Raw genomic sequence first — 16,779 nt, 5'->3', positions numbered from 1 at the left:
GTGTTTTATCTTTACATAAAATAGCCGATGAAAATCCAATATTAATCAAGAACAAAATATAAAATTAAAACGCTTGATTCGTAGCGTTGGATGAAAATGTAAAATTAACCAAATGTTTGTTTGAAATTGTCCCAGTGATAAAAAAGGGTTCTTTGAAATTTGAAAATTTTATTACACTTGTATCTTCAATTAAATTGGGTGAACTGATGGAAAATTACATAATAATTTGTAAACAATTACGCATCAAAACACATTAAATGAAATATAAAAGCTTATACAGAAGAAGCTCGCCGAACTTAAGTTTCTCATCAAATGTTACACAGGTTGTGCCAAACACAGTACTTACTGATATATTGCACTAAAAGGTTATGGTCAAAAGTTTAATAACTTACAAACAAAATGCAGAGGAGAAGATTATGGTCAAAACTTTAATAACTTGTACAAACGAAATGCAGAGCAGTACTTCTTTCAGGAAAGGAATATCTGACAGAATTTGGAACTGCCCTCGATTAAAAAATTAAGTATGGGGCAGTGAAGGAAAGCAACTGATTCTCTGATCAATAGCATCCACAATTTATTTACTGTATTCTTCATCTGGTATGCCTTCATGACAGGTAGGTGATTGCACCATGGAGCAACCATGTCTTGCAAACAACATTCCTTGAATCATATAGCCAAGCATAGGTTCATTGGATATTTGCCTTTTAATATTTTCATCTTCCCCGAGGCCGTTGTTTTGCAGGAGTCAGCTTCCGAAATGCAGCATGCAGAATCATGGCTATAAAAGACTTGTCATAAGAACACATCATGCAAGGTAGGAGTAAATGAGCAATATAGAAATGTATCTTTCAATTACCTGCATAACTTATGCTCAATGCACAGAACAGAGCCATCTGAACATTTGAACCCATCAAAATAATTACACCAACTGCAAACATGAGATTCAATTTAATTTTCAGTAACTATGAATACAGATTGCAATAAGAATTATTGGAATTTAATAACACAAAAAAGATCCATTGAATGTTGTAAAGGACTAAGGAGTGAAAAAATTCAACCAAGTACGAATATAGTTGGCAAGAGATAGATTTCACTGCAAGAAGGAAGAGAGAGAACTCTACTGCCAAGCAGATATTAGATCAGGTGATGCAGGAGTGTAGTGAAAGGAATATAGAAAGGGCAAGAGCAGGAAGGATAGAGAAAGAGGAGGAAGTAGGAAGAAGAGAGGAATGGAAGAAAAATTTGGAATTAGAGAAACGGAGAGAGAGGATTCAATTGCATGTTTAATTCAATTTCCTCAACAAAATAATAATTCAGACATGTAATTTAGTGAGTACACCCTCCTAATGTGAGTAATTTACATCCATTAGAGATTTCCAGCACATTTACCCAACAAAGTAAATTATCTAGCTATCTGCCCTTTCTTCTGCAGTTAAAAGAGCTCCCTATACAACATATGCCATGTTAAGTTAAACAATATAATTGTCAAACTAAAGATATTTTTATTTGGGGGAGGGCAATAATAAAACAGGAAAAAGCGATAAGAAGAGCAAGAAAGGTTCAAAATACAGGATAAACACAAAATTGCAACTAACTCACCACATTGGCTAACACGAACCAAAAAGAGTCGAGTAAGCGGATATCGATCCAATCCCCATTTCTCGCTGCAGAACTTAAAAACATCCCATAGTGCCAAACATGATATTAATCCAAATAGGGTAATTGGCATCTGGTACCTGCAAGGTTCCCAACAAGAAAAAAAAATAAATAAATAAAGGCCATTAGACACAATTAAAAAAATTAATGGTTCAAAACTGCAACTACCTCTCAAAGAAACACCAAAAAGATAGTTAAAGGTAGGAAGAACGTAAAGTACTTGGTGACATTTTTTTTTTACTCAGGAGGAATTGGTTTGTTGATGGAACCTGGCTTTGAATAAGTTGTCACTGAAAAATGTGAATCGCTAATGACTGAGAAGCCTTAGCTCTGACAGAGAAAAGATGGCAGCTGTAATTTATTAAAGATAACAGGCAATGTATGTTGTCTTAATGCAAAATACCAAAACATTTAACTTCTCCTTGGCATCAGGGGCTGTTCCTTCTACTTATGATTGCTCTTACTCTAGTTGAAAAGATATACTGTTCGAATGTTCTTAATATATTAGTTATTAGTTACTAGCTTGTTCTTTTTGCCGTTTTTAAAGGTGCCTCTTATCATCTAAAACTATTTGTATTTCTCCTTAATCCTCTTCAATTCATTTTTGTTTCTTAATTGAGAAAAGAACAGACGTATTCTGGAAAAGGGGTGACGAGGGTTACTAGAATAAATTGACAGACTCGGAGCAAATGCCAATTTCAGCAAAACAACTATATAATGTTTTTAACCTTGTCAGCATAGCCACGATAAATCAAGCAATTTACACATAGATTCAAACTTTTACTTAACATATAGTTTGAGATGTCATGTCAACAAGTCTATAGTTTCCTTAGACTGAAAAGTTTTCAAATTAATCCTTGAATTCCAACTCAGGCTAAGCATAATGGTATTTTAATTACTAAGAGTAAACCTATAACAAACACGAACAAGATTACATGCATCATCCAAACACAAAATTATCATTTAACATCCTATTATTACTATAAAATCATCTGAAATCGAATTCCCAATTCTTGGTTGACTATAACTCTTCTATTTTTTAGGGACCCAAACAAAACCCTATTGTCAATTTAAAAAAGACGAAAAACTTACAGAGTACATGCAAAGAAGAGGATGAAGAGAGAAGCATAGTTGCGGGCGTAGCGCTTGACGTTCTCGTGAACCCTCAACCGAGCCTGGGAGGGTGAGGAAGGGAAAGAGTAGGAATTGAAGGAGCCAACGAAGGCAGCAGTCCAGGAAGGGGTCTGCCCAGAGAAGTCATCGCTTGAGAGCTTGGAGAAGGGGTTGAAGGTGAAGAGAGAGAGGAAGGTGACGATGCTAGAGAATAGCGAGACAAAGACGCCGGTGGCAGTGGCGGTTGCGGTGGAAGAGATGCTATCTGGATTGCCTGCGGTGTCGGAGGTGGTTGCGGTGGCGGCGGTGGTGGAAAGGCGGTGGAGGTCGGAGGTGCGCTGGTCGAGGACTTCGATATAGCCGCTGTCTCGCAGCCATGACTCGAAGGCGGCCTCGGGGACGCTGAGCGACAGTGGGTTGGATGAGAACACCATTCCTCTCTTCTCAACAAATCATTTGCTTTCACCCAACACAACACAATCTCTATATTCTATCTATTACACCTAAAATAAACAACTGAATTTGTTCCACCAATACAACCATACAAGGATTTAAAAAAATAATAGGTACAGCTGCCTGGACCAGAGACCTGAGTCTTTAAGAAAGTAATCTTCTTTTTTAGTTACTTATTATAAATTCAAGTCACTCCAAAATGTCAACAATGCCCTCTTAATTACGCATATTCTCAAGTGAAAATGTCCAACCAAACCAACTATGATGATCAAGATTCGACATGTACAGTTGTACACTCAACAACAAATCTTTCTTTATTATAGTATAGAATATGTTTGTTATGCAATGTCATATAAATTTGATGTTTGATAGTTTTGTGAAATTAGTGTTAAAATTATATGTTTGACCTAGTAATATTTTTAAGTTTACCAACTATAATAAAAAGTTGTCTCATGTTATTTTTCGATTACTTATTTGAATTATGTGTTTTAAAAAATTTATTTTTAAATCTTATATTTTATAAAATGGTTCAAATAATTCTCAAACTTAATGTTGATAAAAAAAAATTAAATATAACAATACAGTTTTTAAGCAGAATGGTTTTATTTTGTTTTGAATTATTAGTTTGGTGAATTATTTGTAATTTCAGTTGAGCAAACTTTGACCAAAATCAGATTTATAGTTCTATTTGAATCATTTACAAAACATAGGGTACAACAATTAATTTGTAAACACAGAGTCCAAACAAATAATAAGACAAAATACAAAGGGAAATTTCATTATTTATGTCTAATAATGTCTAAAATTACCAAAAAATCCCAACACTAACAATATTTTCAAATTAATGCTAAATTTTTCCCTCATACCCAAAATACCCTTCCCATTCAACCTCAGCCTTCTCTCTCTCAGTCTCGATTTCTCTCTCTCTCAGTCTCACAAAAATCCCCCAAAAACCATCGAACCCCCACCTCCGTCGAGCCCCCATCTCCGTCGAGCCCCCACCTTCTCCCATTTCTCCGTCGATCTCGAGACCCACTGCAAACTCCCATTTTTCTGTCAAACCCGTGACCCACGGAGCATATTTCCTTCAAAGTTTAAAAAACAAAGGTAAAATCTTGAACCTAAGTCCATATTTGCTTTGTATTGTTGTTGAATCTGTGATTTGTGGAATGGGTTGTCCGATTTTGTGGGAAATTTTTTCTGGGTTTGAACCAGTGGCTCGATAGGTTCGATTATGGTTCGATAGTAGGCTCGATAGGGGTAGTTTGAACAGTTCGATGATGGATCGATAGGAGCTCGATAGATCTATGGCAATATATGAAACTAACTCGATAGGATCGATTATGGTTCGATAGAAGCTCGATAGGAGCTCGATAGAAGCTCGATGGATATGTGGTATATATTACAAGGGCTCAATAGGTTCGATAATGGTTCGATATTAGACTAGACTGTAGCTCGATGGTTATTTATGTAGACAGATTTTTCTTAGCTCGATAGGCTCGACACTGGCTCGATAGGCTCGATAAATTTAGGTTGTTGATATTGCTCGATGGAACTCGATAGTTTCTCGATAGTTGCTCGATAGGGTATGTTGCAGCTCGATTATAGCTCGATAGAGATCGATAGAGCTCGATGATAACTTATTTCGGTGTTTTTTATGAAATTTTTTTTATTCTGTTTTCTTACCAATTTTTTTTCATGTGTTGTTACAGATGCCTAAGTTGCTTGTTCCGTTCAGTGATCACTTTCCTGGTCGAGTGACATATCGGGGTAGTAGTACTTTAAATCACATTAAGACCAGATTTTTGGAGCTCGGGCTGCTTGAAAGGGCTAAGGAATCCCCTTTCAAGCAATTCTTTTTGGCTTCGGAGTTTAATTTCTCCGGAGTCTTGGTGCATCAACTGTTGCTGAGGAAAATCGCCAGCAACAATGAAGATGAGGTGCATTTTTTCTTGGGGTCGAAGTCTTGTAGATTCGGCATGGGAGAGTTTGCCCTGGTGACGGGGTTGGATTTCAGTGCCTTCCCGTCACCAGAAGAGTTGGAAGGGCGTAATCTCAGCGATCGGTTGATAAAGGAGTATTTCAACGATGCTGAGAAAGTAAAGCTGTCACAGGTGGACCATGCTTTCAAGACTTGTACGGTTGTGGAAGATGTGTACAAGCTTGGTCTATGTCTGTTTGTTGAGGGGGTTCTGAATGCCATTGAGGGCAAGTTGCACATTTGGCGAGATATTCTAAAAATTGTTGAGAATGCAGAGTACTTCTTCAGCTATCCATGGGGGAAATACTCTTATAGGAGGCTATTGCATTCTTGTAAGAAGGACATGGTGAAGCAAAAGGCCAACTATGATGCCAAGAAGGATGCCAAGGTGCAGCAAGAGTCCAAATACAGTATGTATGGTTATGCCCCCTCCTTACAGTACTGGGCATATGAGGCTATCCAACAGCTTGCGGTGGAGCTTGTTGTGAGCTCGGGAAACATGTTCCCGAGGATGCTTAGTTGGTTGCATCGGAGGAACAAGGATTTCACCAAGTCCGTCATCGCACCGATATTATTGAAGAAGAATGTAAGTTATGTTTTTTTTTTTTATCTATATGCTTATCTTTTATCATTATTTGAGTTAACCAAATGTTTTATGTTGTTTGTAGTTAATTGTTCTTCCGATGTTGAAGCTTCGGCCAGCAGAAAAAGACTATTACTTGTCTTTGACTGAGGGAGATCTTCCCCTTTATCCTGGGCTTGGCCAGGATCCCTCAGAGACTGATGAGGAGAAGGATGCGACTTTTGAGAAAATGGCAGAGAAAGTTTCTCAGGCTGCTGAGGCAGCCAAGATATTTGTTGATGCTGCCCCGGGGGAGGAGGTTGCAGGTCCCACCCCTCCTATTGCCCCAGCCTCAGCCCCAGCCTCAACCTGTGCCCCAGCCTCAGCCCCAGCCTCAGCGTCAGCCCCAACACCAACCCCAACACCAGCCTCAGCCTTAGCCCTTGAGCTCGCCGACTTGATTGAGCGGTTGGACAGAGTCGAGGGTCGACAGGAGACCCTCTTGAAGAACCAGTCAGTGATCTTGGACGTACTCAGTCAGATCCTGACATTTGTTAAGGAGAAACCGAGGGGGTCCAATGAAGATTCAGAGTCAGAGTCATTGGATATTCCGCTAGACTATGTTGATGATCCAACGACGCCTCCTACCATCATTGTGATACCAGATGCTGAGACTCCGGGAGTCGTTATTGTCAACCCTGAGGATGTTGCTGGGGTTCAGTTTCAGAGGGCTAGACGCCAAAGACGCAAGCCAGATTGGTTTGAGGACTATACGGATCCCACGAGAAAAAGACCTCGCACTGCTGCAGCTGCACTAGCAGACGAGGCTACACAAGAGGCTACACATGTGCTGGACCCTCTCAAGAAGCCAGATCCCAAACAGTATAGGACAATGTGCAAGTGGCTTCTTGGAGACATGCCCAACAAGACCCCGCGGGATGTAAAGACTAGGAGTCACGGTCCAGCGTGGTTTCTGACGTTGAAGACACCCCAGTCGTGGCTCAATGATGGGGTAAGCCATTTATACCTAATTATGGACTGTTTTCAATTTTACATGTTTTATTTTTACTGACTCGATGTGAGCTCGATAGGAGTTCGATAGTAGTTCGACATGGATGTTAAAATAGGGGTTGTTCTTTACTGTTTCAGAGTGGCTCGATGTGAGCTCGATGGAGCTCGATAGGTAGTTCGATAGGGATGTTAAAATAGGTTGTGTTTTTTTTACTGTTTTAGAGTGGCTCGATGTGAGATCGATATGAGTTCGATAGTAGTTCGATATGGATTGTTAAAATAGGTTGTTTTTTACTGTTTTAGACTGGCTCGATGTGAGCTCGATATGAGTTCGATAGTAGTTCGATAGGGATGTTAAAATAGGGTTGTTCTTTACTGTTTCAGGCTGGCTCGATGTGAGTTCGATAGTGAAATTTCCCTTAAAATAGGGTTTTTCTTTACTATTTCAAAGTGGCTCGATGTGAGCTCGATAGGGAGTTCGATAGGGATGTTAAAATAGGTGTTCTTTACTGTTTCAGACTGGCTCGATGTGAGCTCGATAGGAGTTCGATAGGGAGTTCGATAGGGATGTTAAAGTAGGTGTTCTTTACTGTTTCAGACTGGCTCGATGTGAGCTCGATAGGAGTTCGATAGGGAGTTCGATAGGGATGTTAAAATAGGTGTTCTTTACTGTTTCAGACTGGCTCGATGTAAGCTCGATAGGAGTTCGATGGTAGTTCGATAGTGATGTTAAAATAGGTTGTTTTTACTGTTTTAGACTGGCTCGATGTGAGCTCGATAGGAGTTCGATGGGAGTTCGATAGTGATGTTAAAATAGGTTGTTTTTATTGTTTTAGACTGGCTCGATGTGAGCTCGATATGAGTTCGATGGTAGTTCGATAGGGGATGTTAAAATAGGGTGTTTTTTTTTACTGTTTTAGACTGGCTCGATGTGAGCTCGATATGAGTTCGATGTGAGCTCGATGGAGCTCGACAGCAGCAATTTATAATGGTCTTTGCTAATTTTTTTATCGTACTCTCTTTTGCAGCATATTGATGCGGCAGAACACATGCTTCGTATGCGTCGCAAGTATTTTCCCAATATATATCGACAGAATGCAGTTGTGATGAACAGTTATTTCTCACAAGTGATACCTGCCCGATATGATCAGTACAAGCAAACAGCCGAAAAAACAAAGTATTATTGGGATGCTGACATTATGTCCATGTTGACCGGCATCGAGCAGCAGTTTCTGGCATCTTGGGGAGGAGTTGAGGATGTATATTGGTGCCAGAACTATGGACAACAACATTGGTTTGCCATTGAGGCTTCCATTTCTAGTTGGACTCTGACTGTTTATGATTCGGACAACTCGGTGATTAGTGACGCAAAGCTTGAGGATATTATGAGTCCATGGTGCTTTATGCTTCCTTCTCTGTTAATGCAGAGTAAACTGTTTACTGATAGCTTGATGTTGAAGATTCCATCAGCAGGAAATAGGCCGCATTAGTTCACATTGCGTCGCAAACAGAAACACGAGCTCCCTCAGTCAAAGAGAAGGTAACAAACATCATCTTCATACTAATTTTGTTTCTAACTAAATTTATAGTAATGTGCACTTAATATTTACTTTTTTCTTTACAGCGGGGATTGTGGTGTGTATGCTATCAAGTATATTGAGCATCTAATGGTTGGTCTTCCATTGGAAACTATTTGCGATGAAAATATGGAGGTGTTCAGGAACAAGTGGACCACAGACTTGTGGTATCAAAATTTGTTACCTTGATGATTGTATATATACAGGGTCTTTACATGTACAGTTTGTTGTTCACATTTTTTTATAACTTTCATGGGCTGTTATCGAGCTAATATCAAGCTATATCGAACTGTTATTGAATTATCAAAATTTGTTACCTTCATGATAATCTTGTATACGGGGTCTTTACATCTCCAGTTTCTAACTGTTATCATTTTTTTATAACTTTCATGGGCTGTTATCGAGCTAATATCAAGCAATATCATTTTCATATCGAACCATTAACATAACTTTTAAGAAAAATCAAATAAAAAGAGTTTATTAATACAACAAGTTCAAATGGGAAAAAAGAGTTTAAAGCCTAGCTTTGCATGTAGCCCTGTTGTGGCCAAGACCACCACACATGCTACACTTGCGCTCTTTGCGAATGATTTCTCCATTCGATGGAGTGCGGTTTGTCTTCCTTCTTCCCACCTTACTCTTTTTCGGTCGACCAACTGGTTGTTTTTCAACGGGAACCCCAACTTGCATTTTCTCTATGTTCTCAGGAACTTCCCAATCATCCTCGTTGCCAGTTGGATAAATTGTTTCTTTGTAAGACTCTCTCCACATCTCAGTAGTGTAATATGGTGAACACAGTGAGTAAATGTTGACACTGCGCAACATGGCCGCAGCCACACCATGAACACAAGGGTAACCCATTATTTGAAACTGACCACAAGAGCATGATTTGGTCATCAAATTCACCTCACCATCACCTTCTGGGTCTACCATATGAAATTCAAACTGTCCAAGAGGATGGACTTTCAAGTACCTTGCATGATCCGCAATGCATGAGACATCTTTCTCATATATTGTTGCTAATTTGGATGTGCACTTCTCTACCTCCTCACGACGCGCGACAAACCATGACTGAATTGTGAAACGAATGAATTCCACAAAAGTAGTGACTGGGAAGGTTCTTGCATCTCTGGTTTTGTTGTTGAAACTTTCAGCGTAGTTGCTTGTCATTACATTGTATCGATTCCCAGGAAAGTACGCACGAGTCCACTTATCGAAGCCAATACCCTCGAGATATTGAGCTATGGCAGGATCCATTTGCTTTATATTATTGAAGAACCTGTGAAATTTTGACTTCCGAAATGCATATGCCGCATTCCACATCTCCTTGTGACAGTGATCGGTCTTGAACTTAGCAATTACATTCATACTTATGTGATGGTAGCATGCGCCGTGGTAGGCATCAGGGAATACCAACTTAAGAGCATGAATAATGCTAGCATGCCTGTCTGAAACAAAAGACAGATTATCAACAACTCCAATGGCTTCCTTCAATTTCATTATGAAATACTTCCAAGAAGCATGATTCTCACTATCAACAATCGCGAATGCAATTGGATAAATGTGGTTATTCGCATCCAATGCGACAGCACACAACATGTGGCCACCGTACCTTGACTTCAAGAAAGTGCCGTCCACACATATAACAGGACGACATGATGTAAATCCCCTTCTACAAACTCCGAGTGAGAAGAAACAGTAAAGAAAGCGACCGTCATCTGTGACAAAATCAGTAATTGTACCTGGATTCTTTTGCTGCAGCATGTACAGGTAAGAAGGTAACTTGGAGTACGATTCTTCAGGTGTCCCCCTGACATAACCTAGTGCCTTCTCTCTGCATCTCCAAGCCTTCATATAACTCATATCGATCCCAAAATTATTCTTCATATCCTCCTTTATGCTGTTTGGTGGATAGTTAGTGCCATCAGTAGCATATTTGTTCTTGATAAGGTGCACAATGACAGAAGGTGCTGCTTGACGGTGATCTTTTTGCCGCAATTCTAGTGAGCAAGTATGTACACTATTATAAACAGTGATCTCAAACATCTCCGATCGCACTACTTTTTTCCCTCTTATTCTCCAACCACAATCAGGATCCTTGCAGGTGATATACAACACATCAGTACTAAACTTCTTTACCATAAACTCAAAATTATTCTTCATTGCAAAGAGAGCCGCTTTGGTTTTCAATTCCATCTTGTTCTCAAATGTCTTCCCAAGATGTAATTCTCCCAATGCGACACCGAATGAGGGTGATTCAGAACGACTACAAGCTATGATATCTTCTTTTGTAAACATGGGAGCACTCCATTTTCTGTGATCTTCTGTTGAATTTATTGAAATGTTCCCTGTATAGTTATATTCTGTTCCACCAGGACGACTAGAGCTGGTGCCAGGTGTTCGACGTCCTTGACTTGGTGGGTTCGTCCGTGCAATATGACGTATTGGTTGTTCTTGTGCTTCTTCTACTTGCAAATGTTCAGCTAATAGATCATCATCCACTGAATTGTCTCCTAAGTCCTCATTGTGTTCAGCTACCGGATCGTCATTCACATAGGGGTTGTACTCATACTAATTGCCCCTCAGGTCAGCAATAGGAAATCCTAAAGTACTGGCTGCTCCCTCAGGTCCGGGAGTGGAATATGGGTCTGCAATGACAATCTTTTTAACAGGAGTGACACACAAGGCCAACCTTTCTTTAGATGTTACTCCTAAGAATGCACGGACACCAAGATCACTTTCAACATGAACTGGTGTAAACGGTTGGTCGCCACAAGTGTAAGGAACCTCCAATTTCAACTCATAAATCTGTTTATCAACTTTAAGTTCCTTGTGCAATATGTCAAGAAGTTGCAAGTACGTTACAGTATCCTCCATCGGTATCACCATGCATTGAGGGTCCTTGAAAATACACTTATTCCCTTGTAATTCCCAAACACCATTGTAGGATACAAAAACGTAGACAATATAGCCTGTGTTGGAAAAAAAAACATTAAAATTGTCAGGAAAACTGTCATTTTTTCAGAAATACATTAAAAAAGAACTTTATCGAGCTAACATCGAGCTTTATCGAGTTAGAATCGAGCTCTTATCGAACCCTATCGAGCTACAATTTCTCAAAACCGAACATAAACCCTCCATCGAACCCCATCGACCTACTATCGAGCTCATATCGAGCACATATCGAGAAATCTAAACCTATCGAGCTCAGATATTGTAGGGTCCCATCGAACCCTTATCGAACCATAATCGAGTTTCCATCGAGCACAATCGAGCACTAATACCCAACCCTATCGAGCTATAATCGAGCTCACATCGAGCTACATCGAGCTCTTACAAGACCTTCTTCTACATACCATCGAGCTCATATCGAACCGTTATCGAGCTGATATCGAGCAAAAAAGTTGCAGAAAACCCAGAAAAACACAGATCGCGGAATCTCTCAAAAAATCCCGAAAAATACACCAATATAGGCTCAAATCTGTTCAAAATAGCCAAAAAAATGTAAACAAATAATACCCAATACATAAAATATAAAATCTTATTACCCATGGTTTTTATCCTCCAAAAACTCTCAAAATAGATGTTGTCTTTGATATTAACGACTTCACAGAGACAATGGAGATGGCTAACAATGATTTTGACAAGAAAATTATACAAAATTGTAGGTTTTGTGTATGATTTCGTGAGAATAAGAGAGAGAGGGGGAGGAGAGTGGAAGAGAAGATTTTGTGATTTTTTGATATAATGGGAGGGTATTTTGGGTATGGGAGGAAAGTTTAGCATTAATTTGAAAATATTATTAATTTTGAGATTTTTTGGTAATATTAAGTATTATTAGAGATAAAAAGTGAAATTTCCCAATACAAAATCCAAAAAATAAATAATGAAGCTTTATTTTAACGAATATTATATGTGTAGACATTACTATTACTATGTGTAATATTTTAGGGACTCGTACCGAAAAGAAAACTCAATCCTTTTGGGATCATTGGCTGCCTCTCATCCAGGTTAAGTATTACGCCTTTACTATGTATGAACCCTTGTCCTCCTGGCCTTAATTGGATTTGTTACGTGCGTAGTTAGGCAATGTGAGGGTACTCTAGTTTAGTGTAGGGTGGTTAACGTCTCTTTTTATAGTAGCTTAAAATCGTGTTTTTTTTTCGACAAAAAGGAATGTGTGTAGTGTAATGTAAGTTGTGAGAAGTTGAGAGGTTACAACTATAATGGGCCTTTTAATTTTTAAAAAATTTCAATGAAAAAAATTGATCTCTCTTCTAAAAAAATCATGAATTGACAAATATATGCTTTTAATAAGAAATTATTAAATCTTTGAAACTCTACCAAACAACATTATCTGAACAACAGTCTCATTATCATTGTCCAAAATATTTATTGGTGGCGGTGTTTTTGTTAAGTGTCTCGTAGCAAGCACAATGTTGAGCCGGGGCAGCAGTAGTTTCGTCAAACACTACTTGAGCTCTCGGCGCTTCCACAAACTCCCACTCCACCCTTTCTCTCCATCTTCCCGCTCCCTTTTTTCTCCCTTGTTCCGAACCCACCGAGCTCTTAAGTTAAACCAGCCCAAACCCATTTCAAATTTTTCTTCTGAGACTTCCCGAACCAGCTCCCTTGTCTTCTCTTACCTTGTTGTGGACGTTCGCTGCCATAAACATGTTGCGGTTAGCTTCTTCCTTTCCACACTTAATTGGGTGTATCCTCTTTTTTCTATTAAGCATAAGGATTATTGAGGACCCAAGTCATATTATTTATTGGCCAGGATATGCTTTCAGATGCTCTTTTATGCTTTGGAGCAAGCTCTGCAACCATTGACCAAAATGACGCCGATGACAGTTCTGAGTCTGATGAGGTGAACCCAAATTTCTCTCATTTGCATTGGCTGCCAAGCTTATTAAGTGCTTGCTTATTTATGTCAATTGTTTTTAAAACGGTTTCACATTTCTGTTTTGTTTTGTGTCTTATGGTTCGTATCAACCTTTTAAAGAAGATACATATAGTACTAAACAATGAGCAGTTGCCAGTTGTGAATAAGATTTTATAGTGAAGGTTTTGTAATTTGAGTTAACATCAATATAATGTAATTTATTTCATTAATGAATGCTGAGTTGAGAATGGTTTAGAGATTGTAGTAGAGCAAAAAAATCAAGGTTTTTGATATGTACACCAGTGTAGTGTGCCTCTTCTTATTTCATTTAAAAAAAAGGATGAAATTATGATACACTAATATGCAATGCAAAGATATTTTAAAAAAGGAAGATAGAAAGATCTTAAAATTTAAAGAAGTAACGAAAACAATGGAGAAATTTAAGATTGAATCTGCAGTTTGTTCATGTTTCAGTCATTATAACCAACTAAATAAGTAGACATTAGTATGTATTAGGAGATTAGTATGTAGACATTATTTTATGGGAAAAAGGATTAGGAGATGTACTATCGGATTGTCCTACTATATTATATGAAATTTATGAGGCCTATATTACAGCCTATTCTTTTCATAAAAGTAATTTTATGCAGATATGTATTACTTCCATATTTCCAGAAGGCCACAATATAAGCTCGTCCATTTCACATGCTGCTGATTCCATTGGTCTGAAGGAAATACCTAATTATGAAGTTAGGGTGGGCGAGCAATATGATTGGATAAGGAAAACTCAGGTCGATTTGCTTTATTCTTAGTAATGTCAATTATTATATCAAATACTTGTAACTAGATCAACCATATTGCTTCTTTGCCTATACTATCTTCAGTTTTATATTTACCACTACGATGACACTGATCTGTTTTTGTTCTCTTAGGAGCCATATGACAGGGATCATGAGTAGGACCATTTACCTATTCTAAATTGTTGCTTGCTGATGTATGATGTTTGAGCAATGATCTACATCTTTGAAGCATTTTCTAACACGGTGCATGTATTAAGTTTCTATTGAATGACAAACATAAAAGAAAAGTATCTATATCTGAATTTAATTGCAGATCTTTGCCCCTAATTAGATAGGCCACTGAGGGAATACTAATATTTTACCGATGGATTGGATATGTTCAGAAGTTCTGCTAATTCGTCAATTATTTTAAACAGCTAAATCAGTTGAAATTTGTTGTATGAATTTTACAGGAATCCTTCAATCCAGTCGAAGTTACAGAAGGAGTTTGGATTGTGCCTGAGTGGAGAAGTCCCCCTGTATGATTCTCTCAATCTTTGTCTATAATCTTTTGTTGCATTGGTACTTGGTGATTGACCATAAATGTTTCATTTTTTAGTGTTATAAATTTGATTTGTGATGTTGTTTGTTGTTCTGCTGGAGCTGTGGTTCATTTTTATTCATGGTTATGGGCTAATCTAATTTCCAAATTCAGATCACAGTGAAGGATGTCATCTTTGAAGATATTCTTACTTGCATTTGCAGAATAAATATATCTATGTTTGATTTGCTGCTATAGGATATTAAAGCAACAAATATAATACTGAATCCTGGATTAGCATTCGGAAGTGGGGAGCATTCTACCACTAAGCTGTGCCTCTTGATGCTTCATGATTCGATCAAGGGTGGAGAACTCTTCTTGGACTATGGCACAGGTTCTGGAATTCTCGCAATTGCAGCACTTAAGGTATACATTCATGAGTTAATCTTCAATCTAAACCTTATGGAAAAAGGGTCGAACATGAAGAAAAGTCAATTATGAAGTATGAACCACAGCATAGCAAGCGGTGATATATATTAAACTAAGTAATTATAACTTTTCATTAAAATGGGAACTTCGTTAGCTTTTTGGTGTCTTACATGGTGGTCCTTTGTTAAAAATTGCTAAACAAGTAACATGGCTTTTTTTTTTTCTCATTCTAATTTTGTATATATATAAATATATATTTTAAGTAATAGTTATGCCAACTAACTCAGAAATTCTAAGCACATATTGAGTGGTGAATACAGTTTGGTGCTGCCTTATCGGTTGGAATTGATATAGATCCCCAAGCAATTACATCTGCACGACAGAATGCTGCTCTGAATGACATAGGACCTGAGAAGATGGAAGTACGCCTTGTTCCAGACAAAACCTGCTCTGTGGCAACGGACTCATGGGGAGCAACAGATGAACAAAGCTCCAATGAAGTTGAAATGATTTCAGAAACAGAGAAATATGACATGGTGGTTGCAAATATTCTGTTGAATCCTCTAATGGATTTAGCAGAAAATATAGTGTCTTATGCCAAGCCAAGGGCAGTGATTGCTCTTTCTGGAATTCTATCCGAGCAGGTAACTTTCTGCAATGACATATAAACTCGAATTTAGCTGAGTGTGGTTTCACTGTTAGCTAAATAGCTTTGTTGCTAGAAATCAATTATTTGAGCCATATAGAAAGTTTGACTAGTGGTTCACACGTTAACTTTCTATTTTCTGGTCATGTCAAATGGGGGAAAGGGAAATAGAGGGGGGAAATGTTTGCTCATTAAAAAGTTTTGCCCTGATCCTTATGCAGGGCGAGTGGTCGGACCTGTGGTTTGCTTCTATGAGGTTTGGGGTTTGATTCCTGACAGGGTTGTAAGTTGTAACTCACCCACCAAAGGTCGTAGTAGCATGAAGACTATATAAAAAATAAAAAAGTTTTCCAGTGCAAAAGAAGATGGTTGCCAAGCTAAGATAGAGCAGTGTGATGCTATAATATAACATGATGTAGGTAAGGGTATGGTGGCATGGAAATAAAGAAACAGCTAGCTATAGGGGTGAACATTTTGGATCTTCTCCTATATTATCACTAAACTAATTTGGTGGCAGAGAAGTTCCGTAATTGTTTTTTATTGTCATACTTATGCAAGAGCAGAATGACAATATCACGAGTTACCAAACATACCAGTAACTAATCACATTCGATTGTCAACTTTTGATTCTTATAAATCACCTTCCTGGACCTGATAAAGTTTGGCTCATGTGTTCGATGCAGCTTCCATCCATTATGGAGCGTTACTCACCGTTCCTGGAAGGCATAACAGTGACAGAGATGGATGATTGGGCCTGTGTTTGTGGCAGAAAGAAAGCAAATTATGCTGCCAACTGAGAAGAAGATAACCCTGCGTTTTGTTAAGCGTTTTTGGTGAAAGCACAAGCCAGGTTAGAACTTAGAACGAAGAGATTCTCAACCTGACTGCCCCATCATGAAATTCTCTGCTTGGCCCAGGAAGAACTTATCCAAAAACTTCTATGGTTTATCCAAACATTTCACAGATACGAGAACTTTTTCAATTGTTTCTTTATAGTCCAAGCAAGTACCTTGCTTAAAATTTCAAATAATTATTAATTCTTACTAATGCAAGAATGGCTTTAGCAAACGGTAAAAGTTAGAAATGTATTTTTGAAAGAGGGTGGATTGAATCCAAGGAAAAAAAAATTAGTGACGCAAACCTTCA

At 38.3% G+C, this 16,779-nt stretch overlaps 3 protein-coding genes across 4 annotated transcripts; 2 read left to right on the top strand and 1 right to left on the bottom strand.

The window, feature by feature from the left end:
• Positions 1–258: 258 nt before the first annotated feature.
• LOC133796917 (PRA1 family protein H) lies at positions 259–3,380 on the bottom strand. The gene is made up of 4 exons (XM_062234617.1): positions 2,749–3,380; positions 1,600–1,736; positions 857–928; positions 259–778 (listed from the first exon to the last, which is right to left on the bottom strand). Exons 1-4 carry the CDS (start codon positions 3,201–3,203, stop codon positions 714–716), a joined length of 729 nt encoding a protein of 242 aa, XP_062090601.1. The 5' UTR covers positions 3,204–3,380; the 3' UTR covers positions 259–713.
• A 2,607-nt stretch (positions 3,381–5,987) lies between these two features.
• LOC133793716 (uncharacterized) lies at positions 5,988–8,625 on the top strand. Its single transcript, XM_062231012.1, has 2 exons — positions 5,988–6,777; positions 7,805–8,625. The coding sequence occupies exons 1-2, from the start codon at positions 6,016–6,018 to the stop codon at positions 8,264–8,266; spliced, it is 1,224 nt and encodes a 407-aa protein (XP_062086996.1). The 5' UTR covers positions 5,988–6,015; the 3' UTR covers positions 8,267–8,625.
• A 4,086-nt stretch (positions 8,626–12,711) lies between these two features.
• Positions 12,712–16,773, top strand: LOC133796914 (uncharacterized). 2 transcript variants are annotated; one of them, XR_009875542.1, is made up of 8 exons: positions 12,712–13,035; positions 13,134–13,223; positions 13,889–14,029; positions 14,491–14,556; positions 14,817–14,984; positions 15,308–15,631; positions 15,855–16,052; positions 16,317–16,453. XR_009875542.1 is itself a non-coding variant. In XM_062234614.1 (7 exons), the coding sequence occupies exons 1-7, from the start codon at positions 12,790–12,792 to the stop codon at positions 16,428–16,430; spliced, it is 1,149 nt and encodes a 382-aa protein (XP_062090598.1). In that variant the 5' UTR covers positions 12,715–12,789; the 3' UTR covers positions 16,431–16,773. The 2 variants fall into 2 exon arrangements, 1 of the variants encoding a protein (XP_062090598.1); XM_062234614.1 differs by lacking the exon at positions 15,855–16,052 and having other exon boundaries at positions 12,715–13,035; positions 16,317–16,773.
• Positions 16,774–16,779: the final 6 nt, after the last annotated feature.

Source organism: Humulus lupulus, chromosome 8, assembly GCF_963169125.1.
Source record: "Humulus lupulus chromosome 8, drHumLupu1.1, whole genome shotgun sequence".
NCBI lineage: Eukaryota > Viridiplantae > Streptophyta > Magnoliopsida > Rosales > Cannabaceae > Humulus > Humulus lupulus.
Note: the sequence above shows the minus strand (reverse complement) of the source record. Positions and strands in the feature narration are given on the sequence as shown.

What these genes read in the sequence shown, in the direction of transcription:
- LOC133796917 (XM_062234617.1), bottom strand. Translation starts at nt 3,203, where the DNA reads ATGGTGTTCTCATCCAACCCACTGTCGCTCAGCGTCCCCGAGGCCGCC. An exon ending in CTCTTCTTTGCATGTACTCT is followed by an intron (nt 1,737 to 2,748) that starts GTAAGTTTTTCG and finishes GGAACCTTGCAG; the next exon opens with GTACCAGATGCCAATTACCC. An exon ending in ATTGAGCATAAGTTATGCAG is followed by an intron (nt 779 to 856) that starts GTAATTGAAAGA and finishes AGTCTTTTATAG; the next exon opens with CCATGATTCTGCATGCTGCA.
- LOC133793716 (XM_062231012.1), top strand. Translation starts at nt 6,016, where the DNA reads ATGGCAGAGAAAGTTTCTCAGGCTGCTGAGGCAGCCAAGATATTTGTT. An exon ending in AGTCGTGGCTCAATGATGGG is followed by an intron (nt 6,778 to 7,804) that starts GTAAGCCATTTA and finishes TCTCTTTTGCAG; the next exon opens with CATATTGATGCGGCAGAACA.
- LOC133796914 (XM_062234614.1), top strand. Translation starts at nt 12,790, where the DNA reads ATGTTGAGCCGGGGCAGCAGTAGTTTCGTCAAACACTACTTGAGCTCT. An exon ending in CTGAGTGGAGAAGTCCCCCT is followed by an intron (nt 14,557 to 14,816) that starts GTATGATTCTCT and finishes TTGCTGCTATAG; the next exon opens with GATATTAAAGCAACAAATAT. An exon ending in CTGGAATTCTATCCGAGCAG is followed by an intron (nt 15,632 to 16,316) that starts GTAACTTTCTGC and finishes TGTTCGATGCAG; the next exon opens with CTTCCATCCATTATGGAGCG.